The sequence below is a fragment of the Sorex araneus genome, chromosome 2 (genome assembly GCF_027595985.1).
Source record: "Sorex araneus isolate mSorAra2 chromosome 2, mSorAra2.pri, whole genome shotgun sequence".
NCBI lineage: Eukaryota > Metazoa > Chordata > Mammalia > Eulipotyphla > Soricidae > Sorex > Sorex araneus.
The window spans coordinates 13,760,382-13,786,727 of NC_073303.1; the positions used below are offsets into that span (position 1 = coordinate 13,760,382).

Consider the following 26,346-nt stretch of genomic DNA (forward strand, 5'->3'; position numbering starts at 1 on the left):
ACTTTCTTGAGTAACTAAATGAATGTAGAAAAAAAATGTTACTAGTCTATCATTCACTCACTCATCCATCTGTTACAACCGTTAATAACTCTCCCGTGTACTGGACTAGCTGTTGGAGATACAGTGATAAAAATTCAAGATCCCTGTCCTCATGGAACATTTTTTGGTAGGAAGGGAAGAAAGATAGTAAATGAGATAATGAGGTAAGGAATCAATCAACAATTAAAGGAGTTGATTTTGAGCATGGGTGTACATGCTATGCAGGAAAAGGAGTGGTTGTGTGGATTCATAACTCTGGTTAGGTGGAACGGCGTGGACCAGTGATCTTTGTTTAATAGGAGATCTGGATAAGAGGGAATCAGCCACGCCAAGTGTGGGAGTAAGAACAGTTCAGGCACAGGCAACAGATGTGTAAAGGATCTTAAAGAGGAAGTTGGCTTGCTGGGGCTAAGGATGAGTCCAGTATATGTTTGAACAGCGTTGTCATCTGGGACAACTCAGGAGAATGAGCAGCCGGTAAAGGCAGATCATGTTAGGACCTCGAGAGAGACACATAACATGTGATCAGTTTCTCTTTCTCTAAAATAACAGATGAAAGCTACCCCAAAGGCTTATTTATGGAAAAAAATGGTTAGTAGATCTCATAGTTAATGGATGTTAAGGCTTAGAAGAATATCTGGCATCTATTAATAACTCTGTGTGTTGTCTATTATGCTGGTGAATATATGCATAGTATTTTCCCCCTTACAACTTATTGCCCTGATAGACATTTATTTGGGCTTGGGGCTATACTTGGCAGTGCTCAGGACCAACTCCGAGTTCTGCACTCAGGGATCAATTTTGGCAGGGCTCTAGGGACCATGCAGGGTGCTGGGCTCGAACCTGGGCACAAGGCAAGCACCCTCCTCTCTGTGCTTGCCATCTCTCCGCATCCCCCCATAGACACGTAAAGATAGAGGAAGTTGAATAACCGACCCAATCTTGACATTTCGCAGATGAGGCTTTAGTTCAGAGAGGTCAAATGGCCCACACAAGTTCCCACAACTAGTAAGTCAATGTTTAGACTAGAATGTTGGTCTCTGGACTCTCAAGCCAAGAGCTTTCAACTGTTAGGTGAGGCTGACCTTTATTTAACCCTATGGCTTAGAATGAGTTTCCTCAGTGTTTGCCTTATAGGATTTCTATTTAGAATGGTATTTTGGAGCCTGATATTTTTTGGTAGGGTTTGGGGATGGATTTACAAGCTCATACTTTATCCATTTATTTGAAACGAATTTGTATGAAAGATTATTCCATCTTAACTGATGCATTAAGCATAGATTTAAAGAGCTCATTGGTTTAAACACTTACCTTTAAAAATATGCATGTGAAATTATTTATTGTATCATTTATACCCTCAACAATCCCTCTGTGCCCTTTTCCAGGTACTATAGATAAACCTGTTCTCATGGAGTTTATAGTCGAATCAGGAAGTCACACACATGAATAAATAATAGATAACCAAAAACTTACTGCAGGGAAGTTCCAAAAGTACTTTTAAATCGAGAAAGCAGGCAATTAGTGATTCAATTGTCATGACAAATAATCATATCATCTCTAAAACTAGAAGCACAAATCATACTTGCATGAGTTAAACCACGTTTTTCCCTGCCTCCGTTCTTTAACCTCACTACCTACCTAAAAACAGTCCACAGGTTACATCAATTCTAAAGCAATTAGCACATCAGGTTACTGGGAAGGATGAGGGTGTAAATTAAGCTTTGCTTTGTAGGACTAAAACGATTTTACTCAAAATATAGGATTTAGTAACAAGTTAAAATGACTTTGAAGTTTTACATTTTAACTTGTCTCTTTCTAACACCTTATTGTTTTCCTTAAGCACAGGAAAATCAGTTCCTGGGGCGGTCTTTTTTGCCTCTATAGGAAATCTTTTACTAGAAATGTTTTTTTTTTTTTTATTTTAAACGGTTTAAGCAGACTGGTTAGGTTCCAATTTTGAGTCACAGGAGCTTATTTCTCCATTCTTGTAGCTGACAGTCCCACCTATGGGACCCTCTGGTCTAAGAGTTTGGAAGAAGGAAACGCTCTTTCTTCCCCCCTGAGCTGGAATCAGATCCCATTCAGCCTGTGGAGCTGATAAACTTCTTACACTCTCCCGTCTTCCTTTCTACACCTAGCATCTCAGAGGAACAGTTTCTTGAGGCCTTTAGGGTATTTGCTTTTTATCATGTCCTTTCTTCAGCTTTCCAGCTTACTGGAATAAACAAACTTTAACTGAACACACCTTAAGATACCAGAGTTTCTCCCACGCGCCCCCAGAGTGTTGCTAATGAAGCCCTCAAAACAGAGACGCCGTCACCATGAATTTATGGAGGAAAAATCTGTTGCAATCCCAGATTGAAAAAAAATGGTAACATACCCAAATCATGCCATTCAACAGAGAAAAAGCAACAGCATCATCATACAGAAAAAACAGAAAAGATATGATAAACTCACATGGAAAGAGAGGATTCCAGGAAGGAGCTGGGTGGACAGTCCCCCTGCTCTGATTCTTGTACTGTCTGCACAGCTGTCGTAAAAAACCTTCCCTGAAAGCCCCATGTCGCAAAAGTGTTTATCCCCTCACTTGTGGTTCGTGAAAACAGGTTCTCATCCAGGCCTTTTCCAGGAGGAAGCAGTGGCTTCTAGATAGGGAAGGGACATTTGATTTTCAGCATGCAAGGAGGCATTTTACACGGTTGGAAAGATTTCTATTAACTTGTGCACAAATACCTGTTTTTAGGGGCCAAGAACTTATTTCCTCAAAGTTACCTCCGTTTGCTCTTTCCCAACAGCCTGGGGTTAACAGGGGGGCAGCTGGTTGGCCTTCTGTATACTCCTGGGACATTCTGGCTTCTCAAGTTGGGATGGTGGATGGAATTTGGATGTCTTTGAGATTTCACCAAAGGCAAGTTTATTTCTGTAAAGAAAAAAAATACATAAAAAAATGGTACCCAATATTCCGTTCATCTGATTGAATTCACCCAGCTGTTGGCATCTGCTTTGTTTTCCGTATTGCCCTGTGCACTTTGTTGTCACTTTAGAGTAATACACTACATGAAGTCCTAGTCTAAGCAAAACGCAAACGGAAACAGTGGGTTTTTCTCATATCTCTGTAAAGACAGTCCAGAGGTCAGCTGCCTGCCAGAAATAGATGCCGTTTATAGTATGTTCAACTCCATTGCTCATATTTTTTCATTTTCTCTTCCCTGCTGAATTAATGGGGGGAAAAGAGGAAAAAATTGCTACCATAAAAAAGTACATTTCCCCCTCTCTGTTCAATTATGGAAGGACATCTATAAACACGCACAGAGAGCCCAGAGGAAAGGAGACATTTCCGAAATATTGGCTGATAGTCACTTAGTTCTCAAATAAAAATTGTTTGGAAATACATTTAGGATATACAGGCAGAAATACTGACATATGGTAGGTGATATTTGGCTGTTTGTGGGAGATGTATGAGCATTCATGGAGGAGATTTGCTGGTATTTAACATTGCAAGAGCATGATAGAAATACAAATGTTTAGGTGTCCGTGGGCACATTTCCCCTCCATTTGGGGAACACACCTGGCAGTGATCAGGGCTTACTCCTGATTCTGTGCTCAGAGATTACTCCTGGCAGTGCTTGGGGGACCATGTAGAATGCCAGGAATCAAACTTCACTTGCCCACACGGAAGGCCAGCACCAGACCTTCTGTACTATTGCCCCAGGCCTTTTAGGGACACTGAATGGCCACATAGAAGCACTTATTTGGAAATTCAAGAAAAGGAACGGAACAAAAGAAATATGTATAAAATTAATACCCCACTCCCCACTTTTCCCATGGCGGCGACCAAACACTGACTGATCTTATGCATGCAAGGCATGTGCTTTATTTACCATGGATACATATTTCTGGCCTAAACTAATGAGACGTTTTTAGAAGTAACTGAGCTATTCCGCTTGTTTTTAGTTTTCAAAAGGTGCCCCTTCCAGGGCTTAAGTATCCATGGTAAAGTTGAGTTATAACTCTGTCTACCATTCACATTGTGTTTCCAGGCTATTAGGGTATGGCACTGATTTGTACATTGCTCTATTACTTCTGAAGCCTGTATCACACACCATGTTTAAAGTATGAAACCACATAAATCTTTAGGAGAGAGATTAGCAGCAGTAGGTGCGTACCTATATAGAAAAACCACAACTTTGAAGTTTCTTACAAGGCAAGTTGGTAGGAAACTTGGTTTCTATGTCCACACAAGCCACCTAGTTCAGTGATCTTCAACCCTTGGTCTACGGATGAGTGCTGGTTTAATGAAAGCCACTGGTCTACTGCCTTGGTTATAAGTGCTCTTCTGTGAACAGGTAGGTAGGAGAGGGAGTGGTTGGCTGGTGTACACTGGCTGAAAAATGTTCACCCAGTTTATTAGTTGAGTAGCTTAATCATGCTTGGATATTTAAAGCAAGCCATTATTTCCAACACTCCTTTTCAACATACCCAAGGGATCCCCCTGGGGAATTAATTATCTGGGAAAAAACCAACACACCTATTGAGGTGGAGAGAGAGTTCAACAGGCTGAGTGCATGCTTTGCATGCCAAAGGATCTGATTCACTCCTCAGCATCATGTGTTCCATGAGCACTACCAGGAGTTACCCCAGAGCAGAGAGCTGAGCAGAGCCCCCAAACACCTCTGGTTGAGGACACCCAAATGAAAAAGAATAAGAAAATAAAATGCATCACCTCACAATATTTTAAGGGACCACACCCACCAGTGCTTGGGCCATACCTGGTGGCACGGAGCAGTGCCGGGCACAAGGAACTCAGGACCTTGAATCATGTCAGGCTTCTTTTTCACCATGAGAACTATTTTACCAGACTTAGAAATACCCTTTTAAAATATCTTTGTTTTCACTGTATCACTGTCACTGTCATTCGGTTGTTCGTCGATTTACTCGAGCGGGCACCAGTAACGTCTCTATTCCTCCCAGCCCTGAGATATTAGCAGCCTGTCCTTACTCGTCTCTCCCAACGATTGGAGGCTCTTTCAGGGTCAGGGGAATGAGACCTATTGTTACTGTTTTTGGCATATCGAATACACCATGGGTAGCTTTCCAGGCTCTGCCCGTGCAGTGGGATACTCTCGGTAGCTTGCTGGGCTCTCTGAGAGGGATATATATATATATATATATATATATATATACACATATATGTTTGTATGTACATATATGTATATATATTATATGTATGTATATATATATGTATATATATATATACTCTGATTGTTGCCTACTGTCTGAACTCCATCAAATATGGTGTGGTAATTATGGAAAATGGATAGAAAGTGTCTTATTTTTATATATAAAATTTTATATATCTTTGTTTTATTTTAACTTATTATTTTGGTTTGGGGGCCACAACTGATGGTTCTTAGGCCTTGCTCCTGGCTCTGTGCTCAGGGACCAATCCTGGTGTTGCTCAGGGGACGGTATGTAGTGCTAAGGATCAAACCAGGGTTGGACATCTGCAAGGCCACCACCTTTTTTACCCCTGCCCACTCTCTCCAGCCCCATGGGAATGCTTTGTGCACAGTGACAAGAGAGTGTAGCACTTGTCACACTCAGTCATTTGTATTTGTGTGTGCCACACTCATGGCACACAAAGGAAGAGTTTAAAGCTATAGGATGTGACCATATGGAATGTTCTTTTATGGATATCATGAGCATTGGTGAAATATCTACAACTTTATATGAAAGTAATACATGTATGCTGGAAATGATTATTTTTACAATAATTTTTACATGACCTGTGGTATCTGTGATCTTTTTTTCTCTTGGTTTGGACTTAGGAAGGAGGATGTCACCTTCCTACTGTGGGACATTGGGCTTCGTCCTGCAAGTACCACCTTCCTCTCACCTCTCTGCAAATATCTGTGTAACTCATTGTCAGAAAGCAAGAGTGTGCTCCAATTAGAGAAAGTACATCTATGCAGGGTTGGAGCGATAGCACAGTGGTAGAGCATTAGCCTTGCACGCGGCCGACCCGTGTTCGATTCCTCCACCCCTCTCGGAGAGCCCAGCAAGCTACTGAGAGTATCAGGCCCGCGCGGCAGAGCCTGGTAAGCTACCCATGTGTATTGGATATGCCAAAAACAGTAACAATAAGTCTCTCAATGAGAGACGTTACTGGTGTCCGCTCGAACAAATCGTTGAGCAACGGATGATAGACAGACAGAGTGGACAGCCTTAGAGAGCAGGAAATGCGTATCCATCTCTGATTTAGTTTTCTGTCTTAACTGCTTTTAAATCTTTGTTATTTCCCCATTCATTCTCTTTACAAATGGATATGTATATATAACACACAATTTGTTTACATTTGTCAGTCATTGCTCTGATTTCGGCATGCCTTGAGATGTAAGCCATAGAAGGAAAAGGTATCTATTATTAAATCTGGTTTATTATTTAGCAGTCAATGAATTGATGGACTAATAAAAAATCTAATGATGATTGCTTAATTGAACTTACAGCATTTTATATATGTGTCTAAAAGAGATAGTTACATAAAATTTTACTTCCAGTCCCTTGTGGCATACTGAGAGCTTCAATTTAAATTATATGTAAAAGAAATTATTTTATTATGATAGTTAAACAGCTGTGGTAACAGTAAGTGTGTTTGCATATAGAGTCTCTTAGTTCGTTGGCCTTTAGCGTGAGTGCTTTTATTGCTTTTAGATGAAAATATTAAGTTTCCTAGTTCTCTTTAATCCCCTTGTCTTTAACTTATATTCTCTGTATATGATTTTAAAGGTTATACTGTATCAGACCAGTGATATATATATATATATACACATATATATATGTACAATTTAAAAATGGTTTCCTTCCAGGGGCTGGAGTGATAGCACAGCGGGTAGGGCGTTTGCCTTGCACGTGGCCAACCCGGCTTCAAATCCCAGCATCCCATGTGGTCCCCTGAGCACTGCCAGGAGTAACTCCTGAGTGCAGATCCAGGAGTAACCTCTCTGCATCGCGGGGTGTGACCCAAAAAGCAAAAAAATAAATAAATAAAATAAATTAAAATGGCATCCTTCTAGATACTCCAAGGTTGCTAGAAGATGAAAATGGTTTGGGGATCAGTGATTTGGGGGTCAGAAAACACAAGAGTGTCTAAATTTGCTGCAAATAAAGGTATTAAATTTGGGAGTGTTGATCACAGAATTATTTATAAAGTATTTCAGGTCAATGAAAGAGGTGCTATTTGTAAAAGTACACTTGGTCTTTGAATGATGCCGGGGTTAGGAGTGTCAACTCTCAAAGATCTGAAAATTTAAGTGGCACTTGTAATTCATTGTCCCTCTCCATGGGTTCCATTTCTGCTGATTGGACCGACTTTCCTTGTTGGTTGATTGAATCGGTAAATGTAAACCCACAGCTAGAGAGAAAAAAAAATCTGCCCCTATGCAGACCTGCACAGTCCAACCCCCTGAACTTCAGGGTTCACTTGAGTGTTTGTAGAGTCCAGAGTGTATACTTGAGTCATAAAGCTGCTGGGACAGAAGCATGTTTGAAGTCATTGTGCAGACAAGGAAGAACTCTAACTGGACGTGACATAGGGGGCATCCCGAGGCAAGTATTTACATGATGTAACAAAAAAGTTGTTGCTGTTCTTAGTAGCTTCTCACCTGCTCTTTATTTGGGGGAGGGGGGTGCAGATAGGAGCTGGGCCAAACCTCGTTGTGCTTAGGGATCAACTTCCCTGTGCTCAGGGGATCATATTTGTGTCAGGGACCTTACAATTTGGCCAGATGCTAAGCAAGTACCTTATGCTCTGAATTATGTCCAGTTGACCTCTAGCTTTCTTTGGGGTGGGGGGCTGGAAGTTGGACCACACCTGGCAGTGCTCAGAACTTACCCCTAGCTTATGCTGTCTTTGCCAGGGTGCCAGAGAGATGGTTCAGGGGATAAGGCATTGCCTTGCATAAGGCCAGTCCCAGCCTTATCCCTGGCACTGTGTGGCTCCCAGTGTGACGGCAAGGCTTCTGAGTATGGCTCGTGTTTTATTGCGGCTTCTTTTTACTGTTGTTTTTAATAATTAAAAAAAATATAGAACACACCTCCTTCCCTTTGTTCTTTTATTCTATTTTTGCCTTTTGGGTCACACCTGGCGATGCACAGGGATTACTCCTGGCTCATGCACTCAGGAATTACTCCTGGCCATGCTATGCTCATGGGACCATATGGGATGCTGAGAATTGAACCCGGGTCAGCCGCGTGCAAGGCAAACACCCTACCTGCTGTGCTATCACTCCAGCCCCTTTCCCTTTGTTCATGTTGTGATGATCACACACGTTGTGGTACTCACACACCTGATTGCAGTTCCAGCCCTGGCTGTGGAGCTGGCCTCACACTCTTTGAGTCGTGGTGCTTTTCTATCTTACTTTTCTCTCTCTCCCTCTCTCTCCCACTAGGAGTTCACACTGTTGCGGCCACCAGAGATCACAAATGGCTTTGCTGCAGGGGTCACACACAGCATGTGGACAATGTCCCCAAGACTGGACTCGGCATCTATGGCTACAAAGTAGAAGCGCCACCAACTGAGTCCATTTCGGACCCCCAGTGCTAGCTTTTTGTTTTGTTGGGGTGCAACACCCAGTTGAACTCAAGGGATCGGGAGGTGCTTGGAATTGAGTCCTGCTCTCCCTTAGGTAAAACATGATGCTCTCAACTCATGAGTTGTCTTCATTTGATGCTCTCAACTCATTATGCTAGTTCTTTGCCCCCTACCTCTGATTTCTTTTCATTTTTTTTTCACTGAATCACTGTGAGATAGACCTGTTCATGATTAGGTTTCAGTCATACAATGTTCCCACACCCATCCCTCCACCAGTGTACATTTCCCAGCACCAGTGTCCCGAGGTTCCCTCCCATTGACCCCCTCCCCAACTCCCTGCATGCCTTTATGGCAGGCAATTTTCCCTCTGTCTCTCTCTCCCTCCCTCTCTCTCTCTCTCTCCCTCTCTCCCATCCTCTTTATCTCCCTCTCTGTCTCCCTCCCTTTCTCTCTTCCCTCCTCCCTCTCCCCCTTCTCCCTCCCTTTCTTTCCCTCTTCTTTCCTCTCACTCTCTCCCTCTCCTCTCTTTCCCCCTCTCCCTCCTTTTCCTCTCTCTCTCCCTCTCTCTCTTTCTCTTTCTCCCCCCACCCACCTTGCAATACAGATGCTGAAAGTTTGTCATGCATAAACCTTTACCTACATTTAACATTCAGTTCTTGCCCAGTGCCTATGTCTGTTTTTAAAAGATATATTATTGCTTCCACTTGTTCACTCATTACTTTCTGAACCTCTTTCATTGCTCCATTTGTGTCTCCTAGCTTTTCTATCCAAATAGGTTATAATTATTTCAGAAGATTTCTAAGCAACGGAGGGAGTCATGTATGTTTGTCTAGTGGGTATTACTGAAAGATGATGGGGGAAGAACCATTCCACTATTAGCGTTTTCTTTGTAAAGGATTAGAAAGCTTTTCAGTTTCAAGAGTCCTTACAGATGAGTATATCTTAGGGGTGGTACATTTTAATTATTTCTTTGATTAGCCATTAACTGACCATCTGCTCAGAGTAAAACAATGAAGGGAGAGGAAATGGGTGGATTCAGAAAGAAAGAAACTCTTGGAGAAAATTGGCACATATTGAAAGGAAAGAATTACCTACATTTTATTTAGCTTTTGCATTGGACTGACTTTGTAAAGAAATGAGTTGTCTTCATATGATTTTTTTCCATCCACTGTGCTTTGCAATGCACATCCTATTTAAGGGCGGAGACTAGCAACTTACAATGTATCATTACTACATTACTCCTTTTACTACTTTACTACATTACCACATTACTATATTAGCACATTACTACATTACTAGGTAGTTTAACTGCTTTTGTTCCAGTATCTGACATAGTTTAGGGAAGGGTTTCGAGTGTACTCATTTCTGTTATTTGCTCCAATAAACTTTTATATGGTTTCTGGTACAAAGTTGATGAAAAACAGGAAAATAAAATGAATATGCCTCTGGACACAACCTTAACTTATTCTCTCTGTTTCTAGTCTTCTCATCTCTTTACTCATCTAGTTTCATGTACTTGGATGCCTTTTTGACTTCTACCACAGCTTTTTGTCCCTGGAGTATTACGTTTCTCCTCTCCTTTGCTTCGTTCTGCTTACAGGGCTCTCTTTGATTTTCCTTGAGAGTGTCAGAATAAAATTTACCCTTGTTTTTGGATATCTTCTTTCATACTACCAGTTACACTCTCTCACAGCCCTCCAGACCATATAAGGTTTCTATTTGCCAATTTGGACATATTGTTTCCATGTTCAGAGATGGACCAGTTTCCCAATGCTTAGTAGAATAAAAAAAATTCTCTAAATTGGCACAAATGATGCCCCACGATGCCTCAGTAGTCCCATAAACCTACAAATGTGTATAATCCATCAAGAGGACACAGTAATGAGAGCTATTCTATGCCTGCTAAAATAATGAACAATTTCTCTGTTTGGGACAAACTTGATTATTTGTTGTTACCTTTTAATACTATATATAACAAGATCTTATTACTTCTTACTCAGGCTGCAGAAAGTATCCACCTCATAAAAGGGTTCAAAATGAATTGACCCATATATTATCTTTTATATATTTTTGTTGTTGTTGTTGTTGTTGTTCATCAAACCTTCAAAACTGTGACACAATCATGTCACTCCAGGGGAAAAAATGCTCTTTTTCCATCCAGATGTCTTCTAACTGTCCTTTCACTCACAGCAATTTAGTATGCATGGCTCTGTGATTTTTTTTTCTACCTTAAAGCAGAGCAGTTTACATGTTTCCGTTACCCTCTGCTTTTCTACAACTTACGAGCAAACTTTTAGAAGACATTAAAATTTTTTTTTCTCCTTTAGGACTGGAGCGATAGCACAGCGGGTAGGGCGTTTGCCTTGCACATGGCCGGCCTGGGTTCGATTCCTCCATCCCTCTTGGAGAGACCGGCAAGCTACTGAGAGTATCCCGCCCACATGGCAGAGCCTGGCAAGCTCCCCGTGGCATATTCAATATGCCAAAAACAGTAACAGCAAGTCTCACAATGGAGACGTTACTGGTGCCCGCTTGAGCAAATCAATGAACAATGGGAAGACAGTGCTACGGTGCTTTAGTCCTTATAGTACATGTAGCCCATGAGTTACTAACCCATGCGGTTAGTGCATTTCAAGGGAATTTTATTTGTTTCTGGTTTTTTATTGCCACTATTATGCTTGCTTTAGCAGGGGTGATGTCTTCAAATATAATCTTACATGGGAATCTATAACAGAGGGGGAAAATAGACTCTCGGTGGTCGAAAGAGAAGTAATTGTTATCATCCTCCCATCTGTCCTCTTTCTAGCTTCTCTCCTTGCTGACTGTACAGAACTCCCATGGCTCTATACAATCCTGTCTGAAAACTTCAGCATTCAGTTTATATGTCATGGTCACACAGGGAAAGGCCTTTTAATATCACCGCCTCAGATGTTGATGCGAAGCTTTCAATTTGTGCCTGGCTTAAAAAGAGAAGAATACATGAAGGTGTGTTGTGGGATCGTGGTGAACTTAGGTGTCTTACAATTGCATTGTCGTTTATTGCCAAATTTCACCCCTGTTAAATGCTATCCTCTCTGTTGGAAATGTCTGAAATTGGAGGAACGAGAGGGAAGTAGGCAACAATAATATTAGATGTTTTCAGCAATAACTGACTTAGAAAGTGCATGGAGGTTTTTCTCATACTTTCATGCCTTTTACAAGAAGAAAGCTGAAATATGAGAAAGTTGACATTTTGCATGCCTCCAAGAGCAGAAAGAGAGATTGATAGATTGGTTGGGGCCGAGCATTCTGTTGTGTTCTGAAAGGTTTGGGTCACGACACGTAGAGGCAGAACCAGGACACAGACAAAAATAACCCTGGTTATAAGGGAAGAAATCGGATTTGCTGGACAGAGTTCCTGTACACATGGAAAATGTTTCTTTGCATGGCCGAAGAAATTTCCCTTCATTGCCAGTCAGATGGAATGGCGGGTCCTGCTCGTCTCGAGAGCTATTGCCCATCAGTTACTGAGCCCATCAAAGAGAAATCAATCAAGGAGAAATCAGGAAAAGGAGGAGGAAAGTAGAGGAACAAACCCAGACATGAAAGCTCGGAACTATCTCATGGTGTTTCAATAAAATTAAAAAAAAAGTAGAAGAAGAGGAAAATATGAGATATTTTCTCTTGGGTTGTAAAAAAATTAAGTCTTTCATAAATGTAGTATTTTAACGACATTTCATGTCTCACAGCCTAAGTGTTGTTCCTTTTGTTTTCTGTTTTGGCCACACCCCAGTTGCGTGGTGTGGGCTGTTGCTGGCTGGGTCCCCAGGGGTCACTACTGGCAGTGCTTGATGGGGGTGTGCAGTTCTGGGGGTTGAACAGCATGCAAAGCATCTGCTCCAGCCCTCTGAGCCATTTCCCTAGCCCTCAATTCAAAAGTGTTTTCTTTGTTTTCTTGGGGCCACACTGAGCGATGCTCAGGGGTTACTCTGGCTCTGCATTCAGGAATTATTCCTGATGGTGCTCAGGGGGCCATATTGGATGCTGAGGGATTGAACCTGGCACACAAGGCCCTACCCACACTGTGCTGTCTCCTAAATCTTTTACTCACTTTCCTTCTTGTTTTTCTTTCCCTCCAATGCCTTCTTCCTTTCATTTCCTTTATCTCCTTTCCTCTACACTTGCTTGTTTGATTTCTGACACGATAATGATGGAAACTTTTCCATTGTGATTATCTTTCAATGTCTTCAGATGCCCTGAAATTGCTGAAAATATCTGGACAAACAGCTTGCCAATATCACTGTCTTTTTATTTATTTATTTATTTATTTATCTATTATTTTGCTTTTTAAGTCATACCTGGTGATGCACAGGGGTTACTCCTGGCTCTGCACTCAGGAATTACTCCTGGTGGTGCTCAGGGGACCAGATGGGATGCTGGGAATCGAACCTGGGTTGGCCGAGTGCAAGGTAAATGCCCTACCAGCTGTGCTATCACTCCAGCTCCCAATATCATTGTCTTTCAAGGAGAGCTATCAGAGATTGATCCATCTCCCTGGTTATTTAGAAGCAGTAGAACAATTAGCTACATTAATTCAGGCACTTCTCCAGTCTCAACAAATAAAAGGCTACCCAAGGAGAGTGTCATAATTCAGTAACTTCTTAGGAAGTACTTGTAGGTATGACTTAGGATAATTACGGTAGAGGTTATTGCTCTCTTGCACTAAAAGCAGGAGAGAATGACATTTTATTTCTTAGGTTAATGTCTGCTTATGGATCCAAATTTCTGCTCTGTGTCTATGTGAACAGGAGAAAGAGAACTGTCAGAAGACATAGATAGAGGTCAGAAGTGCTTCAGTCTAATTGCTGCCCAGTTGTTATGGTGCATGAATTTCCTCTGGATCAGCTGGTAGATGGCTGACTTAAGCCAATTTTCTCCAGTACGGTGCTTGTAGGGCAAGGGGAAGAGCAGCAGAGATTGTGAGAATACTGCAGAAGGAAGAGCTATAGGGTAGATAAAATAATTGCTCCAGAACATTTCCCCTCTTAAGAAACAATCCCAAGAATATGCTAGAAAACCAGAAAGAAACCTCACTATAGAGGCATTTGCCCGTTAGAGGGGAATTCAAGATTAAATCCTGTCACCTACAAGAAGTTTTCAGTAACTCAACACAAGACAGTGATGCACTCCAATTTTACATTTCTTCTCATCTTCTTTCCAAATGAATAGAGGAAAGGAGAAACATGCTTTTAAAAATTGACCACAGCGTCTTTTCTCCAGATTCCGGCTATTGTAAATTGCAAACCATAACACCCAAAAGGAGAGTGAGAGTAAAAGGGAATGTGTCTGCCACAGAGGCGGGCAGGGGTCAGGGTGTGGGGTGGGGGTGCCGGGAGGGATACTGGGAACATTGGTGGTGGAGAATGGGCACTGGTGGAGGGATGGGTACTCAATCATTGTATGACTGAAATGTAATCACGAAAGTTTGTAAGTATGTCACTGTATCTCACAGTGATTCATTGAAAATATATAAAAATAATAAATTAAAAATAAATTGACCACAGTGTTGTCACCCCTTGAACCAAAATAGGGAGAAGGAAAGTGTTCAGTAAGTTGGGCTTGATGCAGAGTTAAAATTTGACCTGCAGGGACTTGTTAAACTCAGAATGATTAGAACATTGGCTGTGTCCATGATGCTGCGGCAATAATTCAGTGGAACACTGTTGAAGACAGCTACAGGGGAAAGATTAAGACATTCATGTCTGTATCTGAAATGGTCTGAATCTGTGCACTTCCCAAGTCATATGTTAAAACCTTAACATCCGAAGACTTTGGTATTTGTTGGTGAGGGTAAAACATTAAGAGGACAGAATTCTTCATGATTCAGCTAGACCCACAGAACTCCTTAGGCCTTCTGATATGACCTATAAGGGAACCCTCACCTGATTATACTAATGCCCTTATTTCGAAGTTCTGGTCTCCAAAACTATGAGAAATAAATTGCTTTTGATTGTGGTATTTTGCCTGTGGTATTTTGTTACAGTAGCCAAGTGGATGAAGGCATCTTTCCTTATAATTTTGAGACTGTTGAGTAAAAATAGTGTTATGTGGGTGCATGATAGTTTAGTTTCCTAGTCTTACATTGTGGGTCATAGTTCTGAAAATGTAAGCTAATAGTTATGTGGCTGGCTTTCATAAAGAATCCTGAGAATTGAGTCTCTTGGAAGTATGACCCACACAAATGATAATCATCTAATTCTTTGATTCTAGCAACTTGAGTCACTATCATTTGCTATGATGCTAAAGTAAGCTGTTAATTGTCTTATTTGCAATGCTAGTTTGTGCTATTTGTGACAAATCTGTGACACATTTTAATAGGAGTTTCTTCATGGCAGCGATGGATTTTCTACAACGTGAAAACAAGAAACTTTGACAAATTGCCTTTTTAGAGTTTGACGTCTCCGAGGAGTCAGTTTTTATTTTTTAAGATGAGACCCATTACCCCCAAGCATGCATTAAAAAGCTATAAAACTAAAAGAAGCTTATAAGGCAATGGATCATTAAGAACCAGCTCAGAAATAGATGGAATGGATGTGGGCTTAGCATTTGCTGTCATAGATCATTCGGCACTTCAGGAGCTTGAGATAATTGTCAATCTTATGTGAATCCCTGCGTAGGCAGTGGAGCAGGTTATAGAAAGCGAAGAGGCGGGCGTCCTCGTCGTCCATCTGCAGAGAAGGAAGTCCTGACCACACAGAGTAGATTTCATTTTCTCTTATTCCGGGATGAACCTGAGCACCCAAAAGATCATGATGTTGGATTAGTATTATGGGCCTTTGTTAATCTTCATTCCTCCTAATTGTTGAATTAAAAGGAAAGTCAAACTTGAGAGTGGTGAATGATCACGTTGGTGATTCTTGGTAACCTGAAATCTATGTTGAGTTTTCTCAAATGGAGGTGACCACAGATCAATCTTGTTTGTGTAGGAGTAAAGAGACGGGGAACCAAAAAGTTGTGATTTGAATGTAGACGTGAATGTGAGCGAGGCACAAAAGGGGAGTTGATCTCAATTTTCTTTGGGGAACTTTTATATCCTGGCTCTTTTCTCACATGTCCTCTATGTACTTTATTTCTCTTGAAAGGTCACCAAACTTGTGCTGAAATTTTTCCTGCTTTGATCTAATTATATCTTCTATATAGAATACGTACCAAAAACTTTGATGTAATGAGGATTGTATTTTATATTTTATTTTATTTTATTTTGCTCTTTTGGGTCACACTCAGTGATGCACAGCGGTTACTCCTGGCTCTGTACTCAGTAATTACTCCTGGCAGTGCTCGGCGGACCGTATGGGATGCTGGGAATTGAACCCAGGTTGGCTGTGTGCAAGGCAAATGCCCTATTTGCTGTGCTATTGCTCCAGCCCTGTTTTTAATATTTTAAAGTGCATGTAATCAGGGGCTGGAGCAATAGCACATCGGGTAGGGCGTTTGCCTTGCACTCGGCCGACCCAGGTTCTATTCCCAGCATCCCATCTGGCCCCCTGAGCACCGCCAGGGGTAATTCCTGAGTGCAGAGCCAGGAATAACCCCTGTGCGTTGCCGGGTGTGACCCAAAAAGAAAAAAAAATATGCATGTAATCTATTGACTAATGTAAGCTGCTATAGTGGCCAAGGGGATAGATACTATCCCCCTTAGATAGATAATTCCAAAATTTCTATGCTGTATAGCTGCTTTCCTTGGAGGTCTCTGGGCTGGGAGGTACTGGAGAAGGTAGCTATGAGAAGTGGAGGTGTTGATAGCAGCCTCACCCTGTGTAGTAAGGAATGATTGGAAAGGTGGACAGGAGATTGTGACAACAGAATTTTGGGTAGCCTGAAAGATGTACTTTATATCTTTGTCCTTATTAGTATTCTGAGATCCCTGCACATGTGAGAAATCCAGGAATCAGTTGTGAAACCAAGTTGGAGAGTTCCCTGCTACAAACATGGGATTACTGTAGGTCATTTTTAACTTTAGTCTGCAAAGAAGAACATTATTTAAACCTGAGAATCCCATTGAAGTGGTGTGTGTGTGTGTGTGTGTGTGTGTGTGTGTGTATGTGTCTGGTGTGCGCTGTGTACATGCCTGTCTGTATGTGTTCACCTGCATTTTGCTTTACCTTTATGACTTTTGATACTTGAAAACTAAGACAAAGTTCACTGTGCAAGAAACAATGATATAAACAAGTATAAATGAATGGTTTTTAAAATGAACCAGAAAATGAAGTGGTGTTCTAGAACAAATGAGTGACCTTAGAAAGTAGGCCCACAGTCGTGTAGAAAATAACCTGAAAATCCACGTATTTATTTCATATGTCTCTAGGTTAAAATATGATTTGTACTTTTGTTGGAGATATTCTTCTATGAAATGACAAAATGACAGAAGATGACATGTACTTTGTACACAATATGAGAAACATAAAATTGCTCCTATTATTAGTCCTATAATCATATATTTTTCTTTAGATAATACATTATTTCTGAGAACCCTGAAAGCTGTTTCGATGTTACCTCTCTCATGCTGAAGTCGCCCCATAGAAAATTGAGATGCATTATTGTCAGTGTTCACCAAAATATGACATACTATTTGGGGAGATGAAATCCAATGATATGTATGTATTTTGATTTGGAGCCCCAAGCAAAACAAATTTAGATGAGACAACTTTTCGTAAATTGCAAAATAAAAATTATTTCAAAAAAGATGTACCCTCTTTGTTTTTTTGGACTCACTGAAATAAACTGCTTGTGACAAACTATGGATACCGTGGCCTCATCTGTTCAACCTTTTTCCTTCCTGATAAATCCATACAGAACGGGAAATAGAAATCAACCTGTCATTGTTGTTCTGTTCTCTCCTTCTGATTCTCTCTTTACAGTTTGGGGAGAAAAGAGAAGGTATATAAGCAGAGGGAGTCCATGAGTAATTGAGAGAAACATTTATCCTGCAGATTCTGTTTTCTAGTTTTCTTTCCCTTGAAAATATTTTCATAATTTAATATTTAAAATATGAAACATTTTATATTTTAATATTTAAAATATAAAATATTTTGTATTTTAATATTTAAAATATGATTTTTTTTTTGCTTTTGGGTTACACTTAGTGATGCTCAGGGGTTACTCCTGGCTCTGCAGTCAGGAGTTATTCCTGGCAGTGCTTGGGGAACCATATGGGATGCCGGGGATTGAACCCAGGTAGACTGTGTGCAAGGCAAACACTCTACTTGCTGTACTATTGCAATGGCCCTGAAAATATGAAATATTTTAATATTTTTCAATTACTTTTAGGAAGTGTTTGGAAAGACTACACCTTTCAAATATTGCAGTAGACTTCTAAAAGTCTTATAGTCGACTCTCACAGTAAGACACGATGCTTTTGCTTTCCTTAATGGCAGTCGAGAAAAGGGGATGCCTGCGTGTTGTGCTTTTACAAAGCGAGCAATTTCCAAGCAGCTCTCACCACACAGGTCACCTCTTTCTCCGATAAGGAAAACAAGGAAGCGTCAGGATTCTGCTTACCTGACCCACGATCTTCTCCATGCCCTCGAGAAGGCGTTTGTTTTGTTCCTCAATCTCGATGGCTCTGGAGAGGATTGCGTCCGGAGCTTCCTGCATCCCACGCACTTCCATGACGAGGTGATAGAGAGGGACGTTCCAGGCACGCAGCATGCTGAGAATCACGCTCAGAAGGTCTTCTTGCTAATGCACCGTGTGTAAAATATCATGAAAATAAACATACAGTACATTTAATTACATATGATTTTTTGCTCCTACAGTAGACCAAAAATGCATTTTTTTCCCATTGCTTTGTGCATGTAAAATGTTGATAGGTGATGAACATTGTAAAAATATACAATTTGTACCATTGGCTTATAGTTTGTTAAAATTAGCAAGATACCCTGGCATATGTAAATAAATACTCCTAATGGGAGCTCTAATTTATCATCTGAAGAATTTTGTTTTCTTTCTGAAATTCTACCATCTCTCACTCCCTGAGTTCTTTTATCTGTTTTTTTTCCTGCTTGGGAGACACCAAAGAATACTGTTGGAACTTCCTATGTAGTGCCCGTTTTATCTGATTTGGGATGATAGATCCTATCAGGGACAATGACAAAGGCCCATTTTTTTTAAAATCCAAAGTCTTATTCATATTAACAATTGAAATTGTGTATTGATGCATTCATTTGTATGCCAGAGCAAAGAGAAACTGAACAATGCATTCATAAACATAATACTTTTCAAGCTCCCTCTACTCCTGCTTTGATGCTGCTCTTCGAAAAGTCTGTTTTATTGGCCTGTGCAGGTGAATGACATGGTACAGTGCTCTTTTCAATAATGGCAGCAGCAGCAGTGGAATGCATGGGAAGGTTTTTGCATACTTCCACTTGCTCAGTGTACTGGTAGCAGCATGGTGCATGCAAACCCAAGGAACTGATCACTGCCTTAAAATGCTTGCTTATGCCACGTGTCTGTGAACATCGTAAGTTCTAGCAGCATGAGAAAAGAACAGAGAACTGAACATTGGAATGGAGACATGTACAAAGCTGTGAACGTAAGACACAATACGGAGATACCAGGTAAAAAGTGAATAGTGCTAGGACAGTGGACATTACCATTAAGAGAGACGTTTAAGAGCAAAGGTTTTGAACTGGGGATATAGTCCAGGCTCACTGCTCGCCACCCGAGTGTCTGCTGAAAAACATCATAACTCACCAAATCTAAGTTTCACTTTCTCAGCAAGGGAAATAGCTGAGAAATACTTTGTCTATTCGGATTTTTGTGTGTGTGGGATTAACTATAGTACTTTGTAAAACAAATTTGTAAATTGCCAACCAAAAGCATGTTGTAATTTGTCTGGAAATAGAGTAGCACTCAATAAATTTTAACTCTTCTTCCTATTTACCTTCTTTCATCATTTTACCATTATGAGTATCATAACCATAATTATTATTCATTATCTTCTCAGAATTCTGATAACATTAACAGAGTTCTAAAGAGAGAACAGAATCTATTTGTTGGGAGTTATACATGTGATGAAGATGTTTATTTTAAATCATGTTAAGTATGTGGTTCTGGCAGATAATCAGAGAAAAAGGATTATAAATAATAAAAATATCATTTTTGTCAATGATACATTAGAGCGGTGATAAATTATTAGACTTTTACATGCCTACCTTGACCTCATCTTAATAGAGACAATAGTTGCAAATGTGAGGAGTAAAACTGACTGTTTAATAGGCCCTGATTGGGTGGGAGACATTAGAAGTGAGAAGTAGCAGAGGAATTAGTGAAGCATAAAGAAGTAGGTATTAGGGGGCTGGAGCAATAGCACAGTGGGTAGGGCATTTGCCTTGTACACGGCTGACCTGGGTTTGATTCCCAACATCCCATATGGTCCCCGGAGCACCGCCAGGAGTTAATTCCTGAGTGCATGAGCCAAGAGTAACCCCTGTGCATCGCCAGGTGTGACCCAAAAAGCCAAAAAAAAAAAAAAAAAAGAAGCAGATATTAGGAAAATGGAAGCAGAATCAGAAGGAAAGCCTTGAAAACTCAGAAGAGATGGGTCAGCTGCTTCAGTGGTCTGCAGCATTCAATGCTGCCTGTGGGGGGGGGGTCATTAATAGTTAGTAATAAATACAAGCACGCACTTTTCTTTTTTTTTTATCATGCCTAATATTTTGCATAGGAAAGTTCAATTCATGCTTTCAGCTTCCATACATTATAATCAACATGATCCTAGGCGTAAGATATTGTCCTTTTTAGGTCTCTATTTAATTTTGGTCTCTTTTTTATTTTGTCTCTATATAGGTCTCTTTTTTTATTTTGTGGCTGCAGTTATCAACGTTCTATTTTGCTCAGAATTGGTCAACTACATGAATTAATTTCTCTCTGCTCACTCAACCTTCGCTTTTCTCTGAATATGCAACTCCCGTTACCTCTTATCAGGCTCCTGATAATCTAGAACACGATAATGCTTGGGTACTTTGAAATTTTGGAGAAAAAAATCTAGATAAAGAACTCACACGAATCTGTTGAGCTTGCTCCTTGTCTTCAGGAGTAGAAAGGGAGGAGGTGTGGCAGCTGTTGATGGCCTTGGTAATGAAACCTCGGCCCTGGGCGTACCTTTTGTCCTGGAAATGGTCAAGCACATTTAATTAGGTCCATTTCAGCATTAAATAAATCGATTACTAGGATATTGGTACATTTGACAGATGTATAGTATTTTCTAAAATGAGAGCTCCAGGGCTAGAGGATAGATAGTACTGTGGGCAGGGGGATTGACTTGAATGTGGCCCATCCAGGTTCAATCCCCAGCACCATCAGGACTGATCCCTGAGCCAGAACCAGGAGTAATCCTTAGCACTTCTGGGTGTGGTCCAAAGACAAACCAAAAACAAAAGGGGCTTCAGAAAAATTCAAACTAAAGAATTAAGAAAATCATTCTACCTTTAGAGTCCATGATCTCTAAACCTTTTCTTTTTATAATCCAACTTTAAAAATTGTCAACTTCTTCCCTTATTTGCCATTCCTTTCTTTACTTTCATCTTTGCCACGTTTACTATTTGAAAAGTAAGCATGAACATCATAAAATTATGAAACATTAAAAGTGTAAGTGCCATTTTGCTTCAATATTTAAACCAAATGTTATGGTGTATGTGTACTTAGAGCCAGTTGATCTCTTATTCACTGTGAATCTGAATGGCTATTCTTCCTTACTTGGCATTATATTATAACTTAGGTTTGATACCATACCATTGTACCTTACCAAGTCCATTATAGATGTTGAATGCAATTATGTTCCTTGTGACCAAAAAAAATAAGCACAAAAACAAGATATTATTTTGAGAAATATTAAGCATGGCACCAAGAGTAGGGGGAAAATTAGCTAACGCACTGGCAGAATAATCCTTAGCAAAAGTTGCAAGTATTTAAAGAGATTATTCAGATTTAGAGGAAAAAAGATAGTCAATCAAAATGGATGATAAAATAAAAATTAGGAAGGGAATTATATGAATATGTTTTTACTATATTAAGCCATGGTTTTTATGATCCACTGAAGTTCTAATCTAGTATGTGCTATCTGATTGACCTGAAAAGGTTGATATACACATTTTCAAGTATATTAATTAGAAAGAGGATAATTGATTCCAACTCTAAATGTAGTCCTTCCATTGTAGTTTTAATTCTTTACACTGTAGCATTTCATATATCTATTATTATTTTTTTCTGATATGGATTCAGCTTACTTTAATTTTGTTAATCCACCCGGTCCACCATAATGCAATTCTTGTTCAGTAGACATGAACAGTGTGGGAAGTGCAGAATACCCAGGGATGTGTGTTCCCCACATGGAAAGGCAAGTCATAAACCCTATCTTTTCATCAGCTTTATCTCTCCCCTCCCCTATTTCATTTGTTGAAGACCCATTGTAATACAACTGGAGAGATGGAGTCTTTGTGGAGTTAAGGTTCAGTGAACTCATCAGAAGGATCCCTGATTCAACGATGAGTGTCCTTCAAAGGAAAACACCAGAGAGTTCTCTTTCTCCTCCCCACTTCTCTTTTTCTCCCACCTTCCCTTCCAGGACTCAGGAAGACAGCAAGCTGGGAGAGCTATCACAATATCCTGACTCAGGTTACTCCCTGACCTTGGTCTTTCATTTGTTAACTATGAGAACACAAGTTTCTGTTGTCTAAGTATCAGCCACTCTGCAGTACTCAGTAATGGAAGTCCAAGCTGATGAACCCAAGTGCTTAAATTTTGTGGAAAAAATTGCAAAGAATGAAATGAACGCAAGCACATATTTCAAAGGCACTCCATAAAATCATGATGCTTTTCTTCTTGTTCCATGTTTTATTAACTGATGACTTCTTTGCCCTAGGAAGCTGAACTCTTGGAAAGCTGTCTCACGCAGTGTTCTCCCTTAGGCCATGATACGCCCCTGTTATTTATGTGAAGGACCCCACTTGGATGAAGCCAGAGGCTTGTTACTTACAAATTCGGCGAACATTTCTGCGGAGAGGTTATGGATGTAGTGGGACAGGATGACTGCGCGTTCGAACAGGTCTCCGAGGGACACCTGGCAGTTGACAGCCCCATAGTGACAGATGGACAGCGAGGGCACGCTCTTGCTCACGACGAGGTTTGATCCCACCAGCAGCAGAAGCAGGAGGGATCCTCCTTAAATGAAAATGTGAGTCCCATGGAGCTGGTCTATTCAGCTGAGGTTATCAAAAGTAATCCTGGAAGCCTTATCTCTCTCCCTGTCGCCCTCCACTTATTATTTGGTACTATAATAGCTAGGGTGGGGGAAGAATCAACACCTTCCACTGTGTAAATTTAGATATATAATTATATTTACACAGATATATAACTGGAGAAATAGGTAACTCCCTGCTTTTTTTTTTTCCCTATTGCTGTCAGGGGCAATTCTGTACTTTGCAAACATTTGGAGCTTAAATGAATTCTGAACCAGGGTGTTTAGGTCATTCTTTTTTAAGATAGTTGAATGTCTTGGGAATTTCTGCAGGTTTGCAGCAGTATATTTTAGGAGTCTATGATTTTTCGAACTCCGTATGAAATATTTGCATTTTAGATATTGAAATGGCCAGAACAGTACAGTGGATCTGTTTGTTTTAGCTGACTGCCTGATAAAATAAATACACGATTTAGTGATTTTTTAATGCTATAAGATAATGCTAATATAAAAATAATAGTATGGCTTAGATTTGATAACTAACTCGTGTTATTAACCTTGTGCACTTGCTAGACACTTTTGCCAAAGCTTTAAAATTTTCCAAAATTTTGTGCTTCACAGTAACTCAGGGAGGAAGGCAGCTTCTGACTTCATTACTATCATCAAATTAAATTGATGCAAGAGAGGCTTGACGAGGTTAAATGATGCTTTCCCAACACCTGTTATTAGCAGGCCGAAAAGGCCGGGAACCAATATTCTCCTCTTGTCACTTTGTCATGTCACATCACACATACCTGTGGGCTCTGTGTTATGGAGTGAGGCTCCATCAAGACGGTTCAGTGCTCCCAGAAGTTAATCCCATGCCTTGTAAAGAGCAATTCCTTGCTTTTAATTGCATAAGTGGCCCTAGGAAGTTGATTTCTCTCTACTTTCCCTTTGATGACTATCAGAGGTGACGTAGTCATCTATTTGTTATCTCAGTAGGTTATGGATCTCAGAAATTCACATGCATTCTAGACAATGACACTTTCCGAAGAAAAAGCATCGTAACACATTCAAAAGGAAGCATGTTAAAATTATCTTAAATTGCATAAACCACTTGAAAAAAATCTGTTATATAAAAACATATTTATCAGAAAACAAAGGTTTCTCTTCAGTAGGTGTAATTGGGAATGCAAGATAAAACTAAGCAAGTATCAAAAATGTAGTTGTAGAATTAGCTAAATCTAAATACTACCAAATAATTAATAATATTATTAGTATAGAATGTAAATTTAAGAATTTTATCTGTAGTGATTCAATAAAATTAAAAAAAAGAATTTTATCTTCAATACTAAACGCTACTTCATTTTGAAATGGTTCACAATAACTGGCAAAAACATGATATTTCAAAACATGTATTTTAGCCTCAGTAGTCAACCCTAGTGTAGCCTCACAGTATATTTAAAATAGGAGCCTCAATGTATATTTAAACTATGGCTGTAAACAAATAATGTTTTTCAGGTAGAGAAACTGAATTGTTCTAGAAGGCTCATAATTGAAAGGATATTCTTCATGTCTAATACATTTATATATTTATTACCTGAAAGACTGTCATAATCTAAGAGAAACAAAATAGATAAATTTTTAGGTGATTTTTTTAATTGTTGCTACTAATTTCTTTGTCTTAGAAACATCAACCAGGAAAGGTGATTAGTATTTACAAGTCTGTTTTTCTTCATAAGATGTCAGTTGTTTAAGCCAAATTGGCAGATATTAAGAGAAAATTCTACTATCATTTTATAAATTATGGTGTCATAGATGAAAGATTCATGACTTATTTTGACCAAATCCATAAAGAAGCCTGGGAGCCAGTGTTGTTTTACTAGTGTAGTGACACGTTGGACTCACAAGTTCGTTTAGTCTTAATCTATTAAAAGCTATTTCAACGTTGGCATTATTGGCATTTTAACCTGGAAAATTCCTTGTTCTGGGCACATATCCTATTCAATATCATACATTTAATAGCATCTATTACCTTGATACATTAGATAATAGTAGCATTTTCCATCTCCCATTGGGGCAACCATAAAACATCTCAACATTAATCAAATGTCTCTGGAAGAAGGCAGATTCCTCTATCAAGAATCTCTGCGGCACCCTTGTACAACTGTATGACTACTTTGTAGATCAATAATTAGATAGCTATTCCCAACTTTGAAATTTCTTGCTGAGAAAATATTAGCTATCATCTCAATTAATACACCCATCCCGAGGAGTGTTAATACAGTCACTGACTCAGTGGCACGTACCTTTTAGTGATGACCCTCTATTGTCCATGGCGCTGATAATTTCGAGAAACTCTTCACCAGAGATGATCTGGTAGTCCTATAACATTCACTTTCCCAGATATTGGCTTTATAAACCTTTGACATCTTCATGAATGTATTTAGTCAGGTATTCCCTTCCCTTTTGCCAGTCATTCATTTCCGTCATTGGGATTACCCCCATAATTTCAAACATCAAATGGTATTTTACTCCTTATTCATATTCAGGAAGACATACTGCTTAGGAAGGATTGTGATTCATTATACCAAAAGGAAATGAGAGAAACGGTCATGTGTAGACACTAGTCAGGGTTAAAGCACCTTTAGAACAACAGAAGTCACTGTGCTTTAAATATTCTCTGCAGTTTCTTGAATATGGCTTTCTATTTTACCTATGTGTGGCATGTTATTGAGGGACGTTCTTTATTTCAATCAAAATTTATGGGGTGAAGTTCACATTTTAAACTTACACATGAAATATCAGAAAATACACAATAAGGATTGAGAGAGAAATAGGACTTCCTATTCCTGCTATACTCTTACATTTCCCTCAGTTTTTTCTTGTTTTTACACATTATGTTCACGTCCAGTATCAAGGGACATATCTTTATTATACTTTGACTTAAAATTGGCATTTTATTATTTTTTCTTTTTTTTGGGTCACACCCAGCGATGCTCAGGGGTTACTCCTGGTTTTGCACTCAGGAATTACTCCTGGCAGTGCTTGGGGGACCATATGGGATGCCGGGGATCGAACCCGGGTCGGCTGCGTGCAAGGCAAACGCCCTACCCGCTGTGCTATCGCTACGGCCCCAAAATTGGCATTTTCATTTGTTTTTTATCTTTTGATTTTAACATACATGTAAAGTTATATGATCCTCTTTAGATGGAAAAACACTTGAAAAGAAAACACTTGAAAATACTAAAAATCAAGATATAGAAAAGTTATTAGTCATGTCAGATGATAAGAGTTTTATTGCTTCAAGAAAAATAAGAAGGGAAATGAAGATGGTGGGGAATGAATCATTCAGTAACCATTATTAAGAATCTGCATGTAAGATTCTTAATGTAATCATCCCCATCCTTAAGAAGTTTATCTTAAAAGAAGCATGCTAATTTTAAGTACATGCAAGCACACACATACATTATGGTATATGATGTAGTAGCACTGTAGCACTGTCGTCCCGTTGTTCATC

The 26,346-nt window shown here is 39.7% G+C and overlaps 1 protein-coding gene across 1 annotated transcript; it reads right to left on the reverse strand.

Moving 5' to 3' along the window:
• Window positions 1-15,065: 15,065 nt before the first annotated feature.
• Window positions 15,066-25,189, reverse strand: PRL (prolactin). Its single transcript, XM_055129223.1, has 5 exons — window positions 25,136-25,189; window positions 22,644-22,828; window positions 20,671-20,778; window positions 18,167-18,346; window positions 15,066-15,399 (listed from the first exon to the last, which is right to left on the reverse strand). Exons 1-5 carry the CDS (start codon window positions 25,161-25,163, stop codon window positions 15,208-15,210), a joined length of 693 nt encoding a protein of 230 aa, XP_054985198.1. The 5' UTR covers window positions 25,164-25,189; the 3' UTR covers window positions 15,066-15,207.
• Window positions 25,190-26,346: the final 1,157 nt, after the last annotated feature.

Coding starts and splice junctions, on each gene's coding strand:
- PRL (XM_055129223.1), bottom strand. CDS start 25,163: ATGGACAATAGAGGGTCATCACTAAAAG. Junction 20,779..22,643: donor CAGAAATGTTCGCCGAATTT/GTAAGTAACAAG, acceptor GACCATTTCCAG/GACAAAAGGTACGCCCAGGG. Junction 18,347..20,670: donor AGCAAGCTCAACAGATTCGT/GTGAGTTCTTTA, acceptor ACGGTGCATTAG/CAAGAAGACCTTCTGAGCGT.